This window comes from Bicyclus anynana, chromosome 2 (genome assembly GCF_947172395.1).
Source record: "Bicyclus anynana chromosome 2, ilBicAnyn1.1, whole genome shotgun sequence".
Lineage (NCBI taxonomy): Eukaryota > Metazoa > Arthropoda > Insecta > Lepidoptera > Nymphalidae > Bicyclus > Bicyclus anynana.
In genome coordinates, this window is record NC_069084.1 from 9,513,541 (window position 1) to 9,537,297 (window position 23,757).

General features: G+C 36.9%; 1 protein-coding gene and 1 long non-coding RNA gene across 2 annotated transcripts; both read right to left on the reverse strand.

Moving 5' to 3' along the window:
• Nucleotides 1–1,187: 1,187 nt before the first annotated feature.
• LOC112054083 (protein elav-like) lies at nt 1,188–10,097 on the reverse strand. Its single transcript, XM_052887024.1, has one exon. The coding sequence runs from the start codon at nt 9,928–9,930 to the stop codon at nt 8,869–8,871; it is 1,062 nt and encodes a 353-aa protein (XP_052742984.1). The 5' UTR covers nt 9,931–10,097; the 3' UTR covers nt 1,188–8,868.
• Nucleotides 10,098–19,400: 9,303 nt separating this feature from the next.
• On the reverse strand, nt 19,401–21,181 carry LOC128198970 (uncharacterized). Its single transcript, XR_008251670.1, has 2 exons — nt 20,611–21,181; nt 19,401–19,819 (listed from the first exon to the last, which is right to left on the reverse strand). It is a non-coding gene; the product is annotated as an uncharacterized LOC128198970 (long non-coding RNA).
• Between the last annotated feature and the right edge of the window lie 2,576 nt (nt 21,182–23,757).

A 23,757-nucleotide genomic window follows, 5' to 3' on the forward strand; every position in this document is an offset into this window, starting at 1 on the left:
CTCTCACATGATGGTAAGTGGTGATGCAATCTAAGATGGAAGCGTGCTAACTTGTTGCTGAGTAGGATGGAAATCCACACCTCTTTCGGTTTCTGCACGACATCGTACCGGAACGAAACGAACGGAAATATAAAATTGTTCGGTGACTTCTTTGAATGAAATGAGGCCGTAGATCCTATTCATCAATTACATCTGAAGCGATACCCTCGGCTGGCGACCAGCTTTGTAGTAACATTCTCTCATAAGGGATGAGGTCTGCACTGCGCCCTGTCGTAGGCCGTTTTAATTAGCCTGATAATTCATATGACTGATAATATTGGTCATCATAATCATCATGCCAGCCGATGGACGTCCACTGCAGGACATATGCCTTTTTGTAGGGACTCCCAAACATCACGATACTGAGAATGCCACCCAGCGAATCCCTGCGACTCGCTTGATGTCGTCAGTCCACCTGGTGGGGGGTCGACCAACACTGCGCTTACTAGTGCAGGGTATGTGCCTCCCCCCATCATGATAATATTGGTATTAAATATTAATTAATATTAATTTTACATACTTACTCGGAAAAAATCGCAGGCATAGTCAGTTAGTTCTAATAAAATTAATAAATTAGGTAGTATATTATAGTGGATCACAGATTTAGGAAGGTAAAGCGTTAACTTTTAGTGTTGTCTGTTCTTGTAGTGGGTAGTAGGTACCAGTAGCGAAGTCTGAGATTTTGTAATAGATATCCCGATCGTGTTGTTTTTAGTTTGAACGTGTTTTAAGATAAGTTTAATTATTATTTAGTTCCGTAAATTTAGAGACAGAATAACAAATATAGAAATCGTGTATTTGATATTTTAACTCACGTACGAATTAAACTTTACCTTAATAGATCTTCTTGAATTATCCAAAATCACAGCAGCACACGGTAAGCCACTAGGAATTGGGTATGTACAGAATCTTCGCTGCTAGTAGGTACGTAAGTATCTACGATTTTTGGCAATCAATCAATGTTGATTGGCGTATGTGACAGTAATTTATATTCGTATTAACTTTCGCAATGCAACGAAGCATTTAAATAGGTATATGTAGGTATTTTGGTTTTGATCCAACCTGTTCCAATTATTTAGAACATTAATTCCTGAGTTAAAAAAATAAAGTTGCAGAAAAGGCATAAAATAAAATGAATGCAACTCGGGTTTTTTATATATTTAGAACAAGAAATGTATAGTTACAACCATTGAGGATATTAAATATCATATTGTAAAAACTATTGTATAAAGTGAAGAGAATGTGACAATTTTTTCATTATTTTTTTTATTCAATTATAATTAATTCCAATAAATTAATAATTATAGACACATAAATTACGTGAAAATATTAATTAATGAATAAATTACTTAAAACAGCCAAGTAACCACTACAGATGTAAATATTTGGTTAATAATGCCTTATTTTTAGGAATGAGTATTTTCAAAAATGTCTATACCGAACTTTAAAGAAAGAACGGTGTGTTGCGATTTTCCAAAACGCATTTTCAATTTAATTATCAGCCGGTAGGGCCAAGTGCGAATTTGGAAAACCACAGGCTTAAAAATATAGGGAACAACATTTAGTCTAATGGACCTTATATATTTACTTAGTGGGTCTCACAAAAATAAAATAGCGCTATATAATTATAATCTTCTACCACATTCATTTGGTATAGCGCACTCTATTTTAGGAAACATAATAAGGTCATATATAAAGTCTGTAAGACGACACTAAAACTGAGTTACTTTGGAAAATCCAAGTTTCATAACGAGTTGATCACAATAATTATCATATTTACTATAAACTTAAAAAATATATTTTATACACGCACAAAATTACAGTTTTGTACTCTGGTGCCGCACTACCCGCATATCTAGCCAAAAATACGTTCCTAATTTATAATACGTTGTAATTACGAACATAGAGTTATAACTCGATTGTAGGAAAAGAATTAATATTTTTTATTGTGTAAAGTGACAACTCGTTAAGATACTTAAATTGCTTTGCTTATCGCATAGCATCAGAACTTTCTGTAGTAATAGCGGCTTTTTCTCAACCGTGTACCCTTTGCCTTGACTAACAGTGATCTAATAAACTATCACAAAGTCTACGCTACTACACAAATTACTATAACAATTTGTTAGACGGACGAGCATAGTAGCGTATCATGGTAACAATGTTGTTTAAAGCTTTGCATTAGGAGTATTTTTTGTTTTAGGATATCATAATTGATCTACTAATACACCTCCATAATTTATATTTTATATACGTTGCGAAAGCATAGCGTTTTTATTACCGACGTCATAGAACAGTCACCTTAACCCCTGGTTGGAATGTTATTTTATTTAATTTAATTTTTAGTTATGTTCTGAAGTATTTATGTACAGTAGATACTGTCACGTTACTATTAGAAGCAGAACCCATGAAACTTGACAGGCTTTTCCAATACTATTTCAAGTCGGCAATAAAAATTACAAATCTTTATGCAGCGTTTTACTCTGTTTATCATAAATATTTATTATAAATCGGGTTATCTAATTGTGGTGATAGATGTACGTAAGTGTACGATCAGACCTTAGGCGTAGGATACACGAGCTCTACAAGCCGCTACGAAAGTCAGGTTTAGCCTCGATCTTATTCTCACTACGGTATCTTGTGCAAATCAAACGTCTTCACAAAAGCTATAATCAAGTAGAGGTAATCGTTTAAACAGACACAATAAGAATATAGAAATACCTAACTCTTAGGTATAAAGCGCAAGACTAATCCGCACGAACAATTACGGATACAATTGCATTTATTTTATGAACTAGAATTGCCGGTACGGATCACTCTTGCGTACAATATCAACTAAATCTGTTAGTACGTTCAACACAGACACCTACATCTTAATATTTAATTAACCATAGACGAAATTAAACGTCGTCGATTTTATATACCGGAAGATCTTTATTTTATTTTTTTAATAATTTACGCACGTTTTATAAAATACGTCTTTGTATCAAAGTGTAGTCAGCGGTAACAGGAAATCAGCTGACAGATATTTCTTTCCCTTTTATAAATATGATTGCTTTTAGTACTTATTTTGAAGTTTGGTAAAATACTTACACAATACTTTGAGATTCTTAATTTTATCTTACTTTGCATTTGTCTAATTACTCGCTAGCCTTATACAAATTGGAAGTTGGGGTTTTCAACACCATTTTGTAACCTTCTGGCCATTTATGGGAGTATGAATGAACTACAATAATGTAAGGTATCACATGCTACTCTGCATTACACTACAAGTTTGTTCCCACCCCGTATTATCTCATACAAGTAATATAACGTATGATTGTCCTTAGTTGTGACATTGGCGGAGAAACGCAACGTTCTATGTCGAGTAAGGTACCTACATGTAGCGCGACAGCTTATAAGCTCTCGCAAAAGGAAGAATATACGCAGTAAGTAATTTTGTATACAAACTTACTTTCGCGCATATCCCGTCTAACTCCTATAACAAGCGCTCATAAATCGTCGCACCTGTACCTGAATGATTACATTCGTGTCACCAGAAACCCAACTGACAATAAAATCTCTGTAAAATTGGGTCGCCGGTAACAGACACTTAGGTTTTTGCCGTTTCAGTTGTACAAATGGCAAACGCATCAGTGTTGCATGCTTAGACTAAGGAGAAATCTGGGTAGTCAAGTAATTACCTAATTTATTAAGATTTCAATGTAGCGGTTTTACGCCGCGATTTTTTGTCCAGATGTAACCTTAGCCTTAATGTCACACACGCAGGACAAATGGTGATTGTTTTGTGGTTCAAGCCTATAATTATTTAGGCCTAAATAATATTACGAAAATAGATTTAGTATTATGTTTACGTAGATGGCAATAACGTTATAATTCATGCGGCTATTTAGGGTGCGGTAGTTTCGTTGTTCAATAGTTATGAACTTACGTAATGGGAACGAACCGTTATGCAGTAAAGAGGAATCAACACCGAAAATAACCTAATAAATAGACAGTGAAATTGATATTACATGATATTACTTTTTATTAATATTCTTTTAAATTCGAAACTATTCGGTAATTTACCCGAAGCTGCTCCGTTGCCTGTTTATTTACATATTTATTGCAATATATTGTTCAGCCGAAAGCTAAAATTGAAAATTACGTCCAATATAATTTATTCACCAACAGTACAATTTTAATCCTTTCCGCTCTGGTTTTTTTCTTTTCACTGTCTATAATGATTGCGCGATTACATACGGCAACGACAACTTGATTAGAATTTTAAAAAATACTATGTAATTTGAATAGAGGGTGAAAATCTTATAGTATATAGAACTGTTTTATAGAATCTATTTATATTTTTAGTGATAGCAATTGGCTCGGTTTTGTAACACTGTCGTATGCTCTCACAATGGTAATGAATATGAGATAGGGAGGTAAAACTGACGTGGAATCGGCTATACTATATAAAACTATCAAGAGGCGTACGCTAAGCTAACTACTAGAGAAACAGATCCAAAAGACGAGGAAGTACCTGATGAGCAAACATATTAAATAGTTTTAATAGTTTTACAATAATATAGCCATCCCAACGTAAAAGAGTAGGTGTTGTGCAATGCAATAATTTGACTAGCATTTTGATTTATGAAGTAATAGTAACACATTTAGTCGATGTCTCGAATTGTGCGCGACGTAAAATATTTCAACCTATCGACCGCGCAGTTGCGTCGCAACACTAAATGCATTTTTAAATATTGAGCATTTGACTAGAGTTGGCGCATTAAGTATCGATACACAACTGACAACTGAAATATTTTCAACCGCGGACATTTAACTTACGTATTATTTCCTATGGAAGATTTCATTTCTTCAATTTGTGTCTTAACTATTGGAATAGCGTAGGACTCGGCCATTGTTTTTAGTATTTTGTGCCTATGCCCGAGACTAAAGCCATTCCTTATCACCTATACACCATGATTAAGCTTACTGCATAGAAAATGCTATTTTTTCCCATTACTATTTTATTTGGACAGTCAACGGTTCACGCAATATCATCGGATTAGTCAATTGATTTACTTATTAAATATGGGCCATTAACCTTGTGTTTGTACGCGTGATTGCATGATTCCTCCCACAGAACGAAAGTAGAAATGTCATCTGAGTGTAAACCAATGTCAAAGGTGCACGCTCCTGGAGCGGGCCCTGTGTCTTGACAGGCGAGATCTATCGAAGTCAATGAAAGGCGTAGTACAAGCCAAACTCTCACATTGCATTTCTACTGGATATTACAAAAATACTCCGCCATTCTGTGATTCCACTTATTACCATACTTTATTAATTAAGATCATTCGTCACGTGTATTTTATTTTTATTTTGCTAATTTCACAGCCTCAATGTCAATTAGCCTATGCGTATTAGAGTATTGTTTCTGAATTGCCAATAATTACGTTTATTTTAATATTATTTTTTTTTTTCATTTCTTAAAAAATGCATCAAAACACCATTCAAAAAGTAGCATTTATGCTATTGATAATAGGTCTGCTTATCCCTTGTCACTTGTCGGGGTTCTTACTTATTTCGATATCTACAATACTATGCGAATAGTTTTGTAGACAAGTACGCTGCGATTCATAAGCATTAATGACTACCGATTTCAGAACGTACTTTTCTGAAAAAATTATAGAACCTTTTAAAGTTCCAAAAAGTGTTTTTATTGCTTTTGAACAGCCTTTTTATTTTTTCTAAAATTACGTCAATATTTCGATATAAGTAGTCGATAGTCATGAACGCCGCAATCACAACTATTAGTAGAACGTTTTGTAGTCGCCCGATTACATCTATGAAGATATGAATTACAGTATATTTAAAGTACATATAAAAATATTAAGTTAATTATATTGTAGCATACCTACCTGTCCACGATGGTTTAAAATTCACAATTATTTTATTATTGCTTTTCCAGTTTTTTTTTCTTTAATCTAGAAACAGGCTCACGCCCTCTACGCTATTGAGCACTATTATTAATTTATCATTAATATATTTTAATAATTATGTCCGAAAAAGAGGGCAACACAAGACATTCTACTAATATTAGCACTAAGTGACTATTTCATCATCTACCAAAATCCATACATTTCACTCCAAAATATCTTGCGTTTTCACATTTACATTATTTATTATCTAACAAGTCGTTGAGTTCATTACAATACTTTGGTGTTATTGTTTCGATTCAAATGTACACTTTTTGCACAAAAATGCGAAAATAACACTAAAGAAATCGAAATGAAATGTAACTTAAAATCTTTTATAAAGAAACGTACCCACGAATAGTTTTTGAAATTAATTTACTTTTATATACTTAAGTTTTTAACGTCGATTAATCGCCCGATATATTTTCCCTAATAAATAAATCAATTTGGGTCACCTTCCTTTATCTCAAGAATTTTAATAATATAAATTATATTAAATAAGTTAAATGCACACCTACTATAAATATAGACATAAAATACAATTAATTGCACATACACTAAATGAATGAGTAAATCTAAGAACAAAGATTGTCGAAAATTATCATTATATTTTATTATTCTTCAACATTAATTCGACTCAGTTTTTAAATATCAATTAATTTCCGTTTATACGGAACATATGACTAGTATAGACGCTGAGTCGAAACAACACAAAACACAACAACTATATTTTAAACCTAAGAGACGACTACAATAGAATATTATAAATTAGTTTGCAAAACTTGTGCATCACACTCCGACCACTCATACAGTTTTTCAACCGTTCGTACGTACATACATACGAGTACGTACCATATCATAATAATAAATAAATCAAACATTTACTTAGTGATCCCACACGTCATTCTGTTTTAAAACGCCTTTTAAATGACAATTCAATAGTTGCATTTTTAAAGACCGAATGACGTACGGTTTCGAGAAGGTAACTCACAATTTATCTAAATTAATACAGTACACCTAATAATATAATTAATAAAACATATTATGACTAAAATGGAATGTTAAGCATACCTGAAGCTGTATCAAATAAAGCGATTTTTTAAAAATATTTTTTGGTAATTAGGTAAAGTAATCGAAATCGTGGCTTGCTCGGTTAAACGAAGTTTACAATAAATAGTAAACAAACGGCTGCCACGTAGTAACCCACGTGACATTATGTCTACCAACGCCTCTTCGAGTCATTTGTTTAATATATTTTTATTAAATTACTGGCTATCAGTTATTGCACGTTTTACATTTATAATAAATATATAAATACTTGTAAATTTAAATCTCCATCTTTGGTAAGTAATGCGTACCTATTTATTAATATCTGAAATGTTACAAAACTGTTTTTACATATATTATTAAGTATATATTTTTTTACAAAAATCGTAGGGTCGTTAGGACGGCACGATAATATATCTATTCAAGTTCGATGTTTTTTCGGGTTGAAGTTATTACTGTTTGGTGGCGTATCTGACGCGAGAGCTCTATGTTATATATTTTTAAACAACTTTTTTTTTCTATTTACAAATTTTCATTTAAACTAAGACAATTAAAGCCTACTTCGAATAGACGCAGGGTCGCATCCATACATTATTAATATAGCAGGTACCGATCATAATATGTTTAGACATCGATTTATTTACGAAACGATATCGTTAGACTAGTATGCACCATTGTTCCGCGAACGGACCATCCTTTTCACCCGTGTGGCTCGAGCCGTCTTCCGTCTCGCTCTGGCGCGGGCGGCGCGCGCGGGCGCCCCCCCCCCCATCCTCGACCCAGCACAGCTGAATCGATTTTCCCATCTTCCTTTGATTGCGCGTGCCTCGCGACTCCGCCCTAAGCGTAATCTGATTTCTAGTCACCTCAAAATGTTTCTCAAAAACTAACCTACCTACGCCCTCGGTGGCGTACGCGGCCTCGCAATTCCATTACGACGTATTACGCCTTTTAATAAAAGTCCGTAATATGAACATTTTCTTTCCAGAGATAGTATTAGTAATATTCAAACAACGGCTCATCGTACGCCACCCTCTACGCCGAATCAGTTCGCATCCCGAGATTTTTCAAGATTTATTTTTTAAAATTTTATCAAAACCTATCACAGTTTTTGATTAGTTTTCATTCTTAATTAGATTAATATATGATTAAAATATGAGTATAGATAATATATATTTTCCAATCTTTAACAATAACTCTATTTTAGATGGATCGAGCCTCGCGGCGGAGGCTTTGGCCGGTCTTCTATTATCTAGGTATCATACTGTGAGCGACTGAGACCGCGACATATATACTATTTGGCAAACGTTATCGACTTGAGCCGCGCCGGCCTTCATTAAGATATGATTGCCTATGAGACAATAGCATTAGGCTATTATTGCTAATTATTTTATTAATAATCGAAAACTATTTCTCGATAACCACAACCTTTCATAAGCGAAGTCGATCGTCACAATGTTATTGACTATTTAATATGTATGGTTGTCATCGATTACAGCATTAGATGCTTCTTCGTCTTAAAATATTATTGCGCGCTCGGTCTCCCGGTCGGCGGTCGCCATTTCACCCGGACATGCGCGCGGAACGGGCCGCCATTTTGATTTCCGTAACACTTAACCCAATTGCGAGAAAATGGCGAGCGCCGAACAAAGAGGTACAAAGAGCAAATCGATTAAATATACAATGAATGTACAAAGACGTGTCGGGAAGACGCAGTCCGGTCGGATCCATGGGGGCGGGCCGGTGGTGTCCTCCGCCGTATTAACGTGTATGTATGGGTGCGTGCCTGCTGTGCCGTCCTAGCGTCCAGCTAGGCCGAGTCCGGGACGATTTAGATCGTCTTGATCTTGTTTGTCTTGAAACTGACCTGCAGCACTCTGTTCCCGAGCGTGTAGCCGTTGAGGGACTGGATGGCGACCACCGCCTCGTCGTAGTTGGTCATGGTGATGAACCCGTAGCCTTTGCACTTGTTGGTCTGCAGGTCGCGGATCACCTTCACGCTCTGCACGGCGCCGAACGGGCCGAACAGCTGCCACAGCACGTTCTCCTCCGTCTCCGGCGCCAGGTTGTACACGAAGATGCACCACTCCGAGCCCACGGCGCCGGGCAGCACGCCGCCCAGCAGCTCGCCGGCCAGCGGGCTGTAGCGCTGGAGGCCTTTGTTTATAGCTAGGAGGGACTTGCCTGAACTGAATCTTCCCAAAGGCGCCGGAAAGCGCAGGGCGGCCGGCAGATAAGCTGCGAGCGGGGCCAACGCCTTTCCATTGTTGCTCGGGTTGTTGGCGAATTTCACTGTGATGGGCTCCGTCGCTCCCTTTGGCACTGTCCCGTTCAACTCTTGTATGGCGCGCTCCGCCTCCACTCGTTGGTCGAAGCGGATGAAACCGACCCCCTTAGACAGGCCTTGTTCTCCGCCGGTGAACGGTCGTCCGCCAGAATTTTCGCAGAGAATGCGCGAAGTGATGATGCGGCCGTAGGGACTGAACAATCTCTCTAGTTCAGTCTGAGTCATCGTCTTGGGCAGGCCGGACACGTACAGGTTGGCGCCTTTGATGGCCTCGCTGCTGGGGCGGGCGAAGGATACCTTGATCGTCTTGTTCTGCAGCCGCAACCCGTTGAGCGTGGAGATGGCCTTCTCCGCGTCCTCGGCGCGGTGGTAGTTGACGAAGGCGTAGCCCAGGCTCTGGCCGCCGCCGTGCAGCGCATGGTTGAGCGCGTCCGGGAAGGCCGCTCCTTTGTTCCGTATCAACTTGCAGGACTCCACTTCGCCGATGCTCGAGAAGAGGCTCCGGATCTCCTCCTGGGTCATGCTCTGCGGCAGATAGTTGATGATGAGGTTGGTCTTGGACTCCTCGCCGGAGCCGTTCTGTTGTTCACCGTCGCCCTTCGACATGGTGGCTTAAATCATAAACGGAAACGAACGAAAGGGAAACAAAACGCGGTAAAAATAAAACACGGCACGTCCGTAACGGCGGCCCGCGCGAGCGATTATGCGAGGGTTGCTCGGAGGGTGCGCGCATGTTCCGCTGTATCGATCCTTCCTTACATAACCCCGTTCGTTCACCCCTCCCGGTTGGTATAGTGTCCGAAAAAACCAGATACAAGGCATCGATCCCTGTCCCGGGAACGAGCTCGAAACTGGGTACCTCTCGGCGTCCTCACGCAAAATTGGACCTTAAATGTAGGTAGCGCAAAGGAATTAACCGCCTTAACACGTCCCTAGAGCGACCTAAAAAGCTCGCTCCTTGATATTTCAGTAATAAAATGTGACCCCAAAGATTTCTGGAGCGACTTGGAGTGTAGGGACTGTAGTATATACGTATCACGAAGGTGGCTACGACTATGTAGCAAATATTATCAGTATTTAAATTAATACTAGTTAATATTTACTTAAGTATAAAAACTATAAATTCTTAAACATTATTAGCTGTTATTTGACGTTATTGTATCTATGTATCTATAGAGGTTGGTAATCAATCACGCTTATCAGTCACGCCCTACGAATCTCTTTGTCCGTCGACCATCCTAAATACAATAGATACCTATTACCTACTCTTACCTATACTAAAATTGGCGAAAATTCTTTTCTTGGTGTAAGATAAGGCAAATCTTAAACAATAGATAGGTACGAGTAGTTCTTAAAAAAACAAAAATTCAAAATAAAGACGTAGTTAATGTTTTTTTCTGTAAACTGAAAAAGGCTTTCTCACTAAACGTACTAGTGTTTGTGTTCGTACTTTACCTTACTGTTAAAATAAACGCTTTAAAGGTTAGTAGGTAAGTAAGTAGTACTTAAAAAGTAAAATTGGACCGCTTTTAGCAAAAGGTCAAAAGGCTGAATGCAAACGCGCTTAAAAGATTTGAATTACAATTTAAAACGTAAAAGTTCCAATTTACCCAAATCTTATTTGTTGTTTGTTTCATGCAGTGTTTTAAATGATAATTGCAAAGATAATTTATTTATTTTTCTACATATTTTTTATAGAACTATGAGCAGATGATACTAATAGTATACAACTACTAGGACTGTATGAATAGCAGGCTATTTAATCGTACGCCAAAGCATAAGAAGAGCTTCGCGATATTTTTAGGGATCCGTACTTTCTCATTGAGGCACGGAATCCTAAAAGTGTTATAAGATCACTTTGTCGCCTGTCTGTCTGCCTTTATTTCAGGAACGCGTGTATGTATCGTGTTGATATTAAAACGGTATCAAGTCTACAGTCCGTTGAAGTTCTGAAAAAGTTAATCTTCCAGTTAACGTAAAAAAAGATAAACTGTTTAATTTGCCACAAAAACATGTGTTTTGACAATCCGGCCGTTAAAATAAAACTATGAAATGTTTTTTAATTTGTGTATTTTTCCGGGGTAAAAAGCCTGTGTTAATCCAGACTATAATCTATCTCAATTTAAAAATTCAGCTAATTCGGTTCTGTAGTCACGTCGGGAAAGAGTAACAAACTGTGTAATTCTGCAACGAATCAGACGAAGTAAATCTCTCCTCCTACCTACATCTGTACAAATCATAGTACGTAATAACAAAAGAACATAATAGACAAAACATATCTCTGGTAGGCAGGAGGTTAATGTTTATAAGGTAAGTACATGATAATGTTCGAAAAAAAAAACGGTGTAGTGTTTTTTTTTTCAAATTAATAAGCTGTGTTATGAATTTTTGATGTCCCGGGTCTAAAACATTAGATCTGAGACTGTTTGTGATTCTTTCAAACGGAAACAAAGAGATTGGATACTTGGCAGTAGAAAGTCTAACACAGTACGAATAAATAGTCTTCCGTGTACAGCTAAGAGTCATAATATTATTAAACTAGCTGACGCCGCGCGGTTTCACTCGCGTGGTTCCCGTTCCCGTAAGAATACGGGGGTAATATATAGCCTATAGCCTTCCTCGATAAATGGGCTATCTAACACTAAAAGAATTTTTCAAATCGGACCAGTAGTTCCTGAGATTAGCACGTTCAAACAAACAAACAAACAAACAAACAAACAAACAAACAAACAAACAAACAAACAAACAAACAAACAAACAAACAAACAAACAAACAAACAAACAAACAATATTGTACAATATTGAATTGATTAAACAATCACCTGATGGTAAGTGATGGGAGCGGGCTAACTTGTTAGGCGCAGGATGAAAATCCACACCCCTTTCGGTTTCTACACGGCATCGTACCGGAAAGCTAATTCGCTTGGCGGTACGTCTTAGCCGGTAGGCTTATAACTAGCCACGGCCGAAGCCTCCGGCTTTCCATTTTGTTCAAAAAGTGTTCTATCCTAGTTAAGAACCTTGTGAACGCCACTGTACTGAATTCATTCTGTCATCCTTTTTATCTCGCAAGACACTCCGCCTACGCTGTGCCAATCGTATCGATCAATGAGTATCGTGCGCCCCACAGCTTTTGCGCCGCTGTAGATTCTCTTCTTGGTGGAAACAGTTTTTATGGTTCCTTTGTACAATTAATCATAATATTATTACACCTGCAGGCTAATTCACTATTATATATACTACAATATTGTCGTAATACCGTAATACGAAATTGAGATTCTATGTAAAAATGTCTACTTACTGCTGGATATTAATTACACAGTAGGTAGGATTTTTCGTCAATTGATCCGATGTTTATTTTAATATGTTGATAATAAAGACCAAAATAGTGAATAGGCCAGCAGCTGGATTATTAATCCGTGCCACATCATTGATTTATTTATTTATTTATTATTTATTTATATACATGACAAGTGCCCAGAGAAACATTACAGTTTCCCAATTCGTTTCTCGAGCAATCAGGAATAATAATTACTACAATAAATCTTAAATTACAAAATGAATATTAAGCAAAAAAATAAATTAAAAAAAATTCGTTTTAATGGTGCCTTTGTACAATTAATCATAATAATTGTACCAACAGGCTTATTTTGAAGATCTTTGACTATGATAATTTCATTTTTTTTTTCATTACTTACAAGTTAGCCCTTGACTACAATCTCACCTGATGGTAAGTGATGATGCAGTCTAAGGTGGAAGCGGACTAACTTGTTAGGAGGAGGATGAAAATCCACACCCCTTTCGGTTTCTACACGGCATCGTACCGGAACGCTAAATCGCTTGGCGGTACGTCTTTGCCGGTAGGGTGGTAACTAGCCACGGCCGAAGCCTCCCACCAGCCAGACCTGGACAAATTAAGAAAATCTCAATCTGCCCAGCCGGGGATCGAACCCAGGACCTCCGTCTTGTAAATTCACCGCGCATACCACTGCGCCGCGGAGGCCGTCAATGATAATTGACATATACGAAATTGAGATTCTATGTAAACATGTCATCCGGTGCTTTTTGCTGGATATTACACAGCAGGTACGTGTCATGTCAATTGATTTGATGTTTATTTTAATATGTATCAACATATCATAAAGACCAAAATAGTGAATAGGCCAGCTGGATTATTAAACCGTGGCACGTCATTGATACGTACGTCTTTGTCGGTAGGGTGTTAACTAGCCACGGCCGAAAGCCTCCCACCAGCCAGACCTGATGGTAAGTGATGATGCAATCTAAGATGATAGCGGCCTAACTTGTTAGGAGGAGGATGAAAATCCACACCCCTTTCGGTTTCTACACGAAGTCGTACCGGAACGCTAAATCGCTTGGCAGTACGTCTTTGTCGGTAGGGTGGATCAATCTTAATACACGTAAAACTATCTCCAATACCGCCACAATAAAATCACATTTTTTGTGTGTTAATTTCAGAATTGAAGCGATATTTTGTTGAAATTTAAAGTGAGATCACAGCTTAAATTTAAAACTTGGCAGCCCGCCAAGAAGGCTAACTTAGTATTATCTACAACCATGATAGCTAGCTGCCAAAAATATTATGCATAAAGCCTTTAAACGGTGAACGGACGGGCTAGTGGCGCGTTTGTTGTCTAGGGCAGTATATTCAGCCGATTTTCAAATGAAGGAATGAAGAAGATTTTCAGCTTGGCACGTATTAGTACATAGCTACATATCTATACTTCTATACTAATATTATAAAGCTGAAGAATTTGTTTGTTTGTTAGTTTGATTGAACGCGCTAATCTCAGGAACTACTGGTCTAATTTGAAAAATTCTTTCAGTGTTAGATAGCCCATTCATAGAGGAAGGCTATATTTTAACCCCGTATTTCTTACGGGAACGGGAACCACGCGGCGTCAGCTAGTATTTTCATAATCAAAAACACATCCTACGCACATTCTTCAAAATTGGACCAATGCATCAATATCAACATCAATAGTTAACTGTTAATCCAATAAAAAAATACACTGCTTCAGCTGTTGTGTATTTTTTTGTTGCATTAACAGTTAACTTCGGTATACTGGCTTTCGAATTTTCCTACAGCAATTTCAGGTGGTAGATACAAAGTTCATCAGGACAATTCCTTGCAACAATATGGATGATGACAGTTTTTTAAATTGTAGACCGCATATAAATTAAGAGTTTAGAGCAATTTTGTAGAAGTAACAGGGTATCTGTGATTATTACTTTCGGAGCTATAGCGATTTCAAGGACTAAAGCGGCAGTCAAAATATCGATTTGTAAGATCGTAAGATTTATGGGCGAAACACAATTACAAATATCATTATAACACATTTGCTCGTAAAGTATCTCTTATTTCACCAATTTATGTATCGTAATGTATCGCATTACGCACATGCGCTGTATTGTAATGTATAATGCACATATGCCGTAATGTAATATAAAACATTTAGGTATCATTCGTCTAAAAACGAACGGTCCTTTTTTGTATCTTACCAAAAAGTTTTTATGTCAGAAAAGTTCTCAACTTTTTATGAATAATATCGGGTGGGGATAGGGTAGGTGTAGAGTAGGGGTAGGGTAGGGTAGGGGCAGGGTAGGGGCAGTTGAAAGTTTACATCGAGTTTCACATGGACGAAGTCGCGGGCGTCCGCTAGTCTACAATTTTTTTCTGTAAAGAATTTTGTACTCTACTTCCAGATTTGTCGACGCCTCCGTCCACAACAAACCTATCCACATACCTACTCGTACCGAAAGGTATAATGTATCTAACACCGCTATAGTACATGTGTTGGAACCGTTTTGCAAGTTAGATTGCTTGGTGGGATTTACCTGCCTCTTTGTAGGGTTGCTGCTTAAGATAATTTTTTTTCCAGAAATAATTATTACTGATAAGCAGATGGTAAGTGTATCTATACCAATACTATTAAAGAGGTACAGTTTGTGGTGTTGTAGGGGGTAATACTAATCGAATAGTATTAGAAAGCTCTCTTCAATATTGGTCGGAGTTTTTATCCCTACTTCATTGAGAATCCATGGTGGAATTTGGCTGGTCACAGCTTCGGCTGTGCTAGTTACTACCCTACCGGCAAAGACGTACCGCCAAGCGATTTAGCGTCCGATGCCGCGTAGCCGAAAGGAGTGTGGATTTTCATCCTCCTCCTAACAAGTTAGCCCGCTTCCATCTTAGATTGCATCATCACTGGTGAGATTGTAGTCAGGGGCTAACTTGTAAATAATAAAAAAAAGAATGGTATGTTCATCTCAATCTTGAAAAAAAAACAGCTGGGGTTTCTCTGCGTGATAGAATCAGAAGTGAGGAGATCCGCAGAAGAACAAAAGTCACTGATATAGGGGTATATATATACCACTAAAACTAAAGATAAACTGCAGTGGCAATGGGCAGGACACATAGTTCGAAAAGCCGATGGACGTTGGGGTCCCAAGGTGCTGGAATGCCGACCCCGCACGGAAAAGTGCAGTGTTGGTCAACCCCCACTAGGTGGACCGAGGACATTAAGCGGATTGCAGGGAGCAGTTGGATGCTCGCGGCTCGAGACCGTTTTGGAAGTCTATGCAAGAGGCCTATGTCCATCGGCTGCTGATGATGATGATTTTCTGTATAGAAAAATGTTATTCGCTTTCCCTCAGTTTTCCATGTAGGCAGCCCTGTTCTGTAGTCTGAAACAATTTAAATGGTAATTCACCTCTCTGCCACAACTGCACGCTCGCGTTGCTCCACAAAGGCGAGCCATTTTCAAAAATAAACGCGCACAAAACGAGCTACGCTCGACACGGTGAATTGTACTTTTAGTTTGTTCTAATATAGGTGTATAACCTACTTAGTTAGTCATCTATAATTAATATTATGAACTATGATATTAAATACTGTTAGATGTGTTACTAGCGCATAAAAATTGAGGCGTTAAAAAGATACATAAATATATAATGGAATTAAAGACAAAAATTGTACATATGTGCTCAGTATTGTTGTCTAATATTCGGTTCACTTTTTGCGATGATTTTGTAGGGACGTAACCGATCTATAGTATAAAATTATCATTGATTATGAAGATGTAAAGTGATATTGTAGGGATAATCTCTGGATCTACTGAACCGATTTTGAAAATTCTTTTACCACTAGAATGCCACGTTATTTGTGAGTGTCTTAAGCTATATTTTATCCCCGTATTCTTACAGTAACAGGAAATACGCGGGTAAAACCGCGGGGCGCAGACTAGTACTATGATAAAATTGTAGCTTACAATTGCCAGCTGATGTGGCGTGAGTGCCTTATTAATATCACCGTTTTAAGTTTACTTTAGACTCCAAGCTACTCAACAGTGGAGACCCCATTAAAATCACCTCATTCATTTTTTTACGATAGAACAGCAAGACACTATGAAGGGTGGCTTTCACATCCTATGTGGTTGACATTCAGGGGATTGCACCGAAACGTTCCGCGTCAACGTTTTTAATTAGAAAAGCTAAGGTGTGAAGGTGTGAAGCACCCTTTCGACGTTTGTGTTTCCTGCCACCTATAATTTGAACACTTTTAGGGCACAAATAGACATTTGAAGACCTCTCTGGCGCAATTGGTAGTGACGTGAGTTCGATTCCCAGCTCTGGTCAATTCAGGATATTATGATTTCTAATTATTTTAAGCTCTGATAAACTTTTTTCATTGAATGGCAATGGCAATTTTTTTTTGGTAAATACGGCCTAAAGACTCAACGTATTCAACATTGCTTTCATGTATGATTGTAGTCAAGCACATGCTTTTTAGGGTTCTGTATACCACAAAAGGAAATAACGGAACCCTTGTAAGATCACTTTGTTGTCTGCCTGTCTGCCAAGACCCTCTATTTTGAGAATGAGTGGAGGTATCATATCAAGTTAAAATTGAAACCGTATACTCAGGTCTACAGTACCTACCATGAAGTTCACAAAAAAAAAACTTCTAAGTTTAAGTAAAAAAAGAATTTATTCAGCAAAAAATGCATCTTTCGACACTCTTAAGGGAATCAAAACTATTAATCTAAGCAAAACTCATAGAGCTTTCCGTTAACCCAGAATGATGAAATTTGACAATTTATATCATTCTTCATTATATGTATACCACAAATCAACCACACGTAAATGAAAAAATCTGAAACTATATATATATTTATAATTAAATCTTGAAAAAAGGGGTAAGTGTTTGAAACTGATACTGAATTTCGGGAAAAGTTAAGCAATAACTGCGCAACTTATTAACAATAACTTCGATTCCTGAAGTATTTATGATTATTTTACATTCGTTATTTTACTACACAATACACGAAAAATAGAAATTTAATTTTAAAAAGTATATTTTTTCAAACGACAATAACTTTGGCATCCTAGTTACACTTTATGCTTCCAGTTGGCAATTGTTCAAGAGTTATCGAATTTTGGTTCGGTGCGTGATACGTTTTGTTGGTTAAATTATTTTTATACTTATAAACAAATTGTTATTACATAAATCTTTATGATCAATCAATAGTGGAGTAGTAGTGATAAATGTAATTACAACCTACTTGAGTGAACCTATTAATACGAGTTGAGTATGAGTATTAATTAACACGCTCCATGCAAGAGGGCTATGTCAAACAGTGGACGTCCATCGGCTGATAATGATGATGATGATTAGTACGAGATCTGGCATAAGAAATATATACCCTCATCTGTTATTTATTTATTATTTCTTTTTTATTGAGAAAGAATACAATAAGGAACTTAAGCTAACTTATCCTAATAACTATACAAATCATGCCCACGAGGAATGGTGGCAAGAATACTGGCTGCATTTCCACGCTGGACAGCCAGGCTTATCCTTTGCGCAAAAAATGAGCCAGCCCTTCTGTCATCAGGCAACGTATAATACGCTTTTGCGTCTAACCCTGGAATTCATAGTCGTGAAGTGAACAATCCCCCACAAACCAATATTCAGTATTCACCCAGGGGCTGACTATTGAATCATCCTTCATTGCATTTCATAAACAAAGTACTGGAGAGCCCCTAGGTGACTGGAGTTTCAAGCAAATGTTGTCTATGATTTTACATTAGATCTTTGAAAATTCTGTGACACAACCACAGAGAGACGTATTTTGTTAATTCTTTGACATTTTACAAAATAATTGAGTTTCTAATATTTTCATTTACTTTTTGTTTTTATTTATCGTAGTAAAATTTAATTCGTTCAAGTGTACAATAGATCAATTTTATCAAAAAGTTTCTTTCTCACAAGAAGGAGTTGTTAGAAAAATATTGAAGTTATGTGGACGAACATGATCATATACAAAATTATCAGCCGATGGACGTCCACTGCTGGACATAGCCGTCTTGCATGGACTTTCCAACACAACGGTCTCGAGCCGCCTGCGTCCAGCGGCTCCCTGCATCCCGCTTGATGCCCTCGGTCCACCTAGTGGGGGTTCGACCAAACTGCGATTTCATCGTCTCTTCGAACTATGTGGCCTGCCTCGCTGTGCTACCTATGTCAGTGACTTTGGTTTGTCTGCGGATCTCCTCATTTGTGATACGATCACGCAGAGAAATCCCAAGCATACTATTTACTGTATAAGTAGTTTGATATTTCATACTTTTGTAATGTGGAATCCTACTTGAAATAAAAAAATTATTGTAAGAGGAAATTTGTTTATTTTACTCAAAACCACCTATAATTACCTGAAATAATTACAAGTAGGTACTATTATGCTGTATTTTCTTACAATTTATAGTAAGTGCAGTAAATAAATATAAGTGTAACTTATCCTTAGGAATAGTGGTAAAATTGCATTTCACAAAGCTTTAGATCACATAATATTATATATTTAGGAGGTAGGCTTGGCCCGGTAATGGGCTGATAATAATGAACCACACAGTACTTATTGCAATTCTAAAATCAAACCTATATCCTTTTGATACAAAGTTTAATTAATAAAAACAATAAATACATAATTTACATATAACTTATAGTTATTATTGTATATTTTTATAGGGCCAGACTTAAATGAAAAATGCAGAAGTAAACATTTAATAATTATCTTTATTAAAGATGTGAATCAATAAATTTCATTCAATTAAGATTTGTATATATTTTCTATTGTTATGGACTTCAGAGTGAGTGACCACCTTACAATACACTGCACTCACTCCTACTACTTCGATATTAAATGCTGCTGACTTTTCAAGGTATGAGGGTCTTCCAATTACTGTGATCTGAAAACTCAGATTTTCAAGGACCAAAGTATTCTCAGTATTCTTGGTAAAACAGTATTCTCAGAGCTCATCACTGCTATTCCCTGCCATGATAGCCGGTTTCTTTAAATCTGTGTATAGGGTCCTCCGGGGTTGTTTATATGTATACCTATGCGTGACATCAATACAGCTTGACTTTTGGCATTTCTGTTATTTCATAGAATGCTTGATGGACTGCACATACAGTCTGAAAATAAACATTATGTTAGTTACATTTATGTAGGTTATATATTTCCTAAATCAAAACTAGATAGGTATACCTAACATTTATATAGGTTAGATTACAAACAAACAAACTAATTAAATTCTTCATCATTAGTATGTTATGAGTCTCCTCTCAGAATGAGAGGGATAAGGTCCACCACGCTGGCCCAATGTGAATTGGCAGACTTCACACATGTAGAGACAATGTTTTTCCTTCACCGTATGAGACATGTAATATACATTTAAATTCATAAAATGCACATAACTGAAATGATTTGGAGGTGCATGTTTCAGACAGCATTTGAACCTACACCCTCCGAATAGAAAGCAGAGGTCATATCTACTGGGCTATATGGATTTTGACCTACTCCTACTAATATTATAAACAGGAAAAATTTGTTTGTTTGTTTTGAATAGGATCTGTAACTACTGAACTGATTTGAAAGATTCTATCACTGTTGGGAACCTACACCATCATAATCAAAGGCAGGGGTCATACCCACTGGGCTAATTGGTTTTATATCTACTCCTAATTTATCTTTACTAATAATAGAAACAAAATTTGTTTGTTTGTTTGTTTGTATGTTTTGAATAGGCTATGGAACTACTGAACCAATTTAATAAATTCTTTTACTGTTGGGAAGCTACACTATTCCCGAGCTCTATAGGCTATATTTTATCCCCATATTCTTACGGAAATGGGAACCACACAGGGTGAAACCGCGCGGCGTCTTCATGAACAAAAAATTATTGATAATGAACAAAGGTACGTACCTGATAACATCCCGTTTCATAGAATCGAAGTGCTGCTAGAATGTATAATACTAGCGGTATTGGTATTCTTCTCTTGGTCTTCTGTGTTCATTCTTCATCAAACAGAGGCATATTATGCCTAATATGAGAATCTTTCGTACATTCCATATCGCCATAGTATTATACTGGGTTTACGCAATTGCGAATATATATCTTGGGCACTGATAAAACTCGCTGTTTATAACTTCACTTATAACGATCCGAACGTCCACTTTCTAATAAATAAATCACGAATAACAACAAAAAAAAATGCCAGGGGATGGTTTGGCTGACAAATATCGGTAATTCAGCAGTCAGCCGCCAGCTCCTGTCAAATGAGGGGTTTCTTTTGTCTATGAAACGCGTAGGGGTTGAATTCGACACATAGCGGCTGAATAATCCCCTTAGGGGCCCCCTACTACGACTATGAATTCCACCGTAAGACGTGTTTTTAGTTCGGTCCCTACGAAATCGTATTAAACGGGTTCTACTGTATTTTAATTTATTTGATCTCCTTCTTTCACAGGTTTATTAAAAAAAGCCATACACTAGATAATAGAATATATACCCAAAGAATTGAAAAAATAAGGGTTGCCTGCTTTCACACTGCAACTGTGGGGTTGCCAGATATAAACAGTTAAATAATGTTATCTGTTATTTAGTCGACGAATATGTCAAATGAAAGCTAATTTTATGCTTAATTTAACTGTACTAAGTTGCATTTCATAAAGTTCATAGTATAAAATGGATATTATTTCTAATGCCGGATCCTTAGAATACAGAAAACTGTATACAGGCCCGATCTTAGACCATAAAGATTTCAAAGACTTTTCATAGTGTAAATTAAGTGCTTTTATTATGCGACTTCAAAAAGGAAGTACTCATTGACCGATTAAAAAAAACATTTTTTTTATAATTAAGAGTATATATGCGTTAATTAAGTACTTGTGTAGGTACCTACATCTAGGTAGTGCTATGGTCATCAGATCAGGATCTGATGATTCATCATGATCGTTACATGATACGATCAAAAACAAATTAAATCTAAAATTAATCTTTTATAAGTCTTTTTACTATAAACGTGGTAGTAGAATGAATTGTAACATTTTCTTTCCATTTGGTACCGGGGTCCCTATCTATTACAACTTTGTTAGTAAAGTTGTTGACTAAACAAATTTAACTCTTATTTCAAATCACTTTTGGCTTATATTTCCAAAACTGAAGTGTAAAAGATTGAATGCAATCTAAAATAAACCTTATGTTTAAACAGTAATGTTGAATTTCGATAGTCACTAGTGAATATTTTATTTAATGGCAGCTTTTCTTTATAGTGAGCTGAAATGGGATTTTGTTACACGATAACAAGGTTCAATTTCGGTTGTAAATGTGTTTATTAGGGTAGCCAGTGGCTTTTTCAGCCACCGGCGTAAGCACGTTTCCATTGATTAATAAACCATATAGGTATCTATAGAATTTACACACTTCAGAATATTTTATTTTATACTTTGTAAAATAGTCTGCGACCAAGTCTGACTATTTACGACTTGGTCGCTGACTATGGGCTTTATTAGAAGGTTCAAAATCATAGTCACTCAGCGGACGATGGAGCGAGCTATGCTTGGAGTTTCTCTGCGTGATCGAATTAGGAATGAGGAGATCCGCAGATGAATCAAAGTCACTGACAAAGCTCAGCGAGTCGCGAAGCTGAAGTGGCAATGGACAGGCCACATAGTTCGAAGCGCTGACGGACGTTGGGGTCCTAAGGTGCTGGAATGGCGACCCTGTAACGGAAAGCGCAGTGTTGGCCGACCCCCCACTAAGTGAACTGAGGATATCAAGCGGATTGCTGGGAGCCGCTGGATGCTGGCGGTTCGAGATCGTTGTGCTTGGAGGTCCATGCAAGAGGCCTATGTCCAGCAGTGGATGTCTATCGGCTAATAAAGTTTGTGAAATGTCGAATTGCCAAGCAATTCATAATTCTAGACTGATGATGCGTAGAAACTTCTAGGGGTACGTAGAGTAAACATTTACCTATTTATGTACAAATCTAATCTGCTACCATCCTAGACTAAAAATCTTCAAAACAAGAGTGAATAGGCACCTTCTAAGCAAGCGTGTCCCATCTTAGACTAAAGTATCTAAATCTGTCTGTCTGTTAACTTTTCTCGGCTGACTACTAAACCGATTTCGATGAAATTTGGTATGAAGATAAATAGGACCTTCAAGCAGAACATAGGTTACTTTTTATCCCGGAAAAATCCATGATCCAAGTGACTATTCACTTAGAGTAAAATAATTAAGATCGCAGTAAAAAATATATTGTCATTGAATAAAAAAATATCCAATACGTCAACCACGTTATTTATATCCCTTAACTAAAAAAAGTGAAGTATTTTATTTAAATCATGCTTAGTTTACTTCGGAAGGTTAATTATATTTATTTAAGAAGAAGAAGTAATACCTTATTGCTTACAAAAAATCCATAATAAATAAAAACATTAAAAATTAATAATTTAAACTTACCATGTTAAGGCGGCCTTATTAATATAAGCAATCTCTACCAGGGAAACCCTGACGAGAGGACTTGCAAAGAAAGAGCGGGAATTAATTTTATTAGTACACTAGTAAACGCCGCGCGGTTTCACTCGCGTGGTTCCCGTTCCCGTAGGAAAACGGAGATAAAATATAGCCTATATCCTTCCTCGATAAAAGGGCAATCTAATAATGAAAGAATTTTTCTAAACATATCAGTAGTTCCTGAGATTAGCACGTTCAACCAAACAAACAAACTCTTCAGCTTTATAATATTAGTATAGATTATAATTATTATTAAGTAATATGCGGAAGCTATAGAACAGGATATCGTTATGTGAATATGGAAACATACACAAACACAATCAGGGTGTTTCCCACCCCCTCGCCGAGGTCAACGACCGGGGCGCTCGCAGTTTGTAGGCCGAATGTAAGTGCTCTAGGATTTGTGGATTGCGATTATTTTAGCAATTGTACAAACAGGTGGAACATAAAACTTTGATAAAATAATATTATTTTACCGTGAAATAAAAGATATAAAAATCTTTTATTTCACGGTAAAATCTATATTTATATTTAAAAGAGGTAAAGTTTGTT

What these genes read in the sequence shown, in the direction of transcription:
- LOC112054083 (XM_052887024.1), bottom strand. Translation starts at nt 9,930, where the DNA reads ATGTCGAAGGGCGACGGTGAACAACAGAACGGCTCCGGCGAGGAGTCC.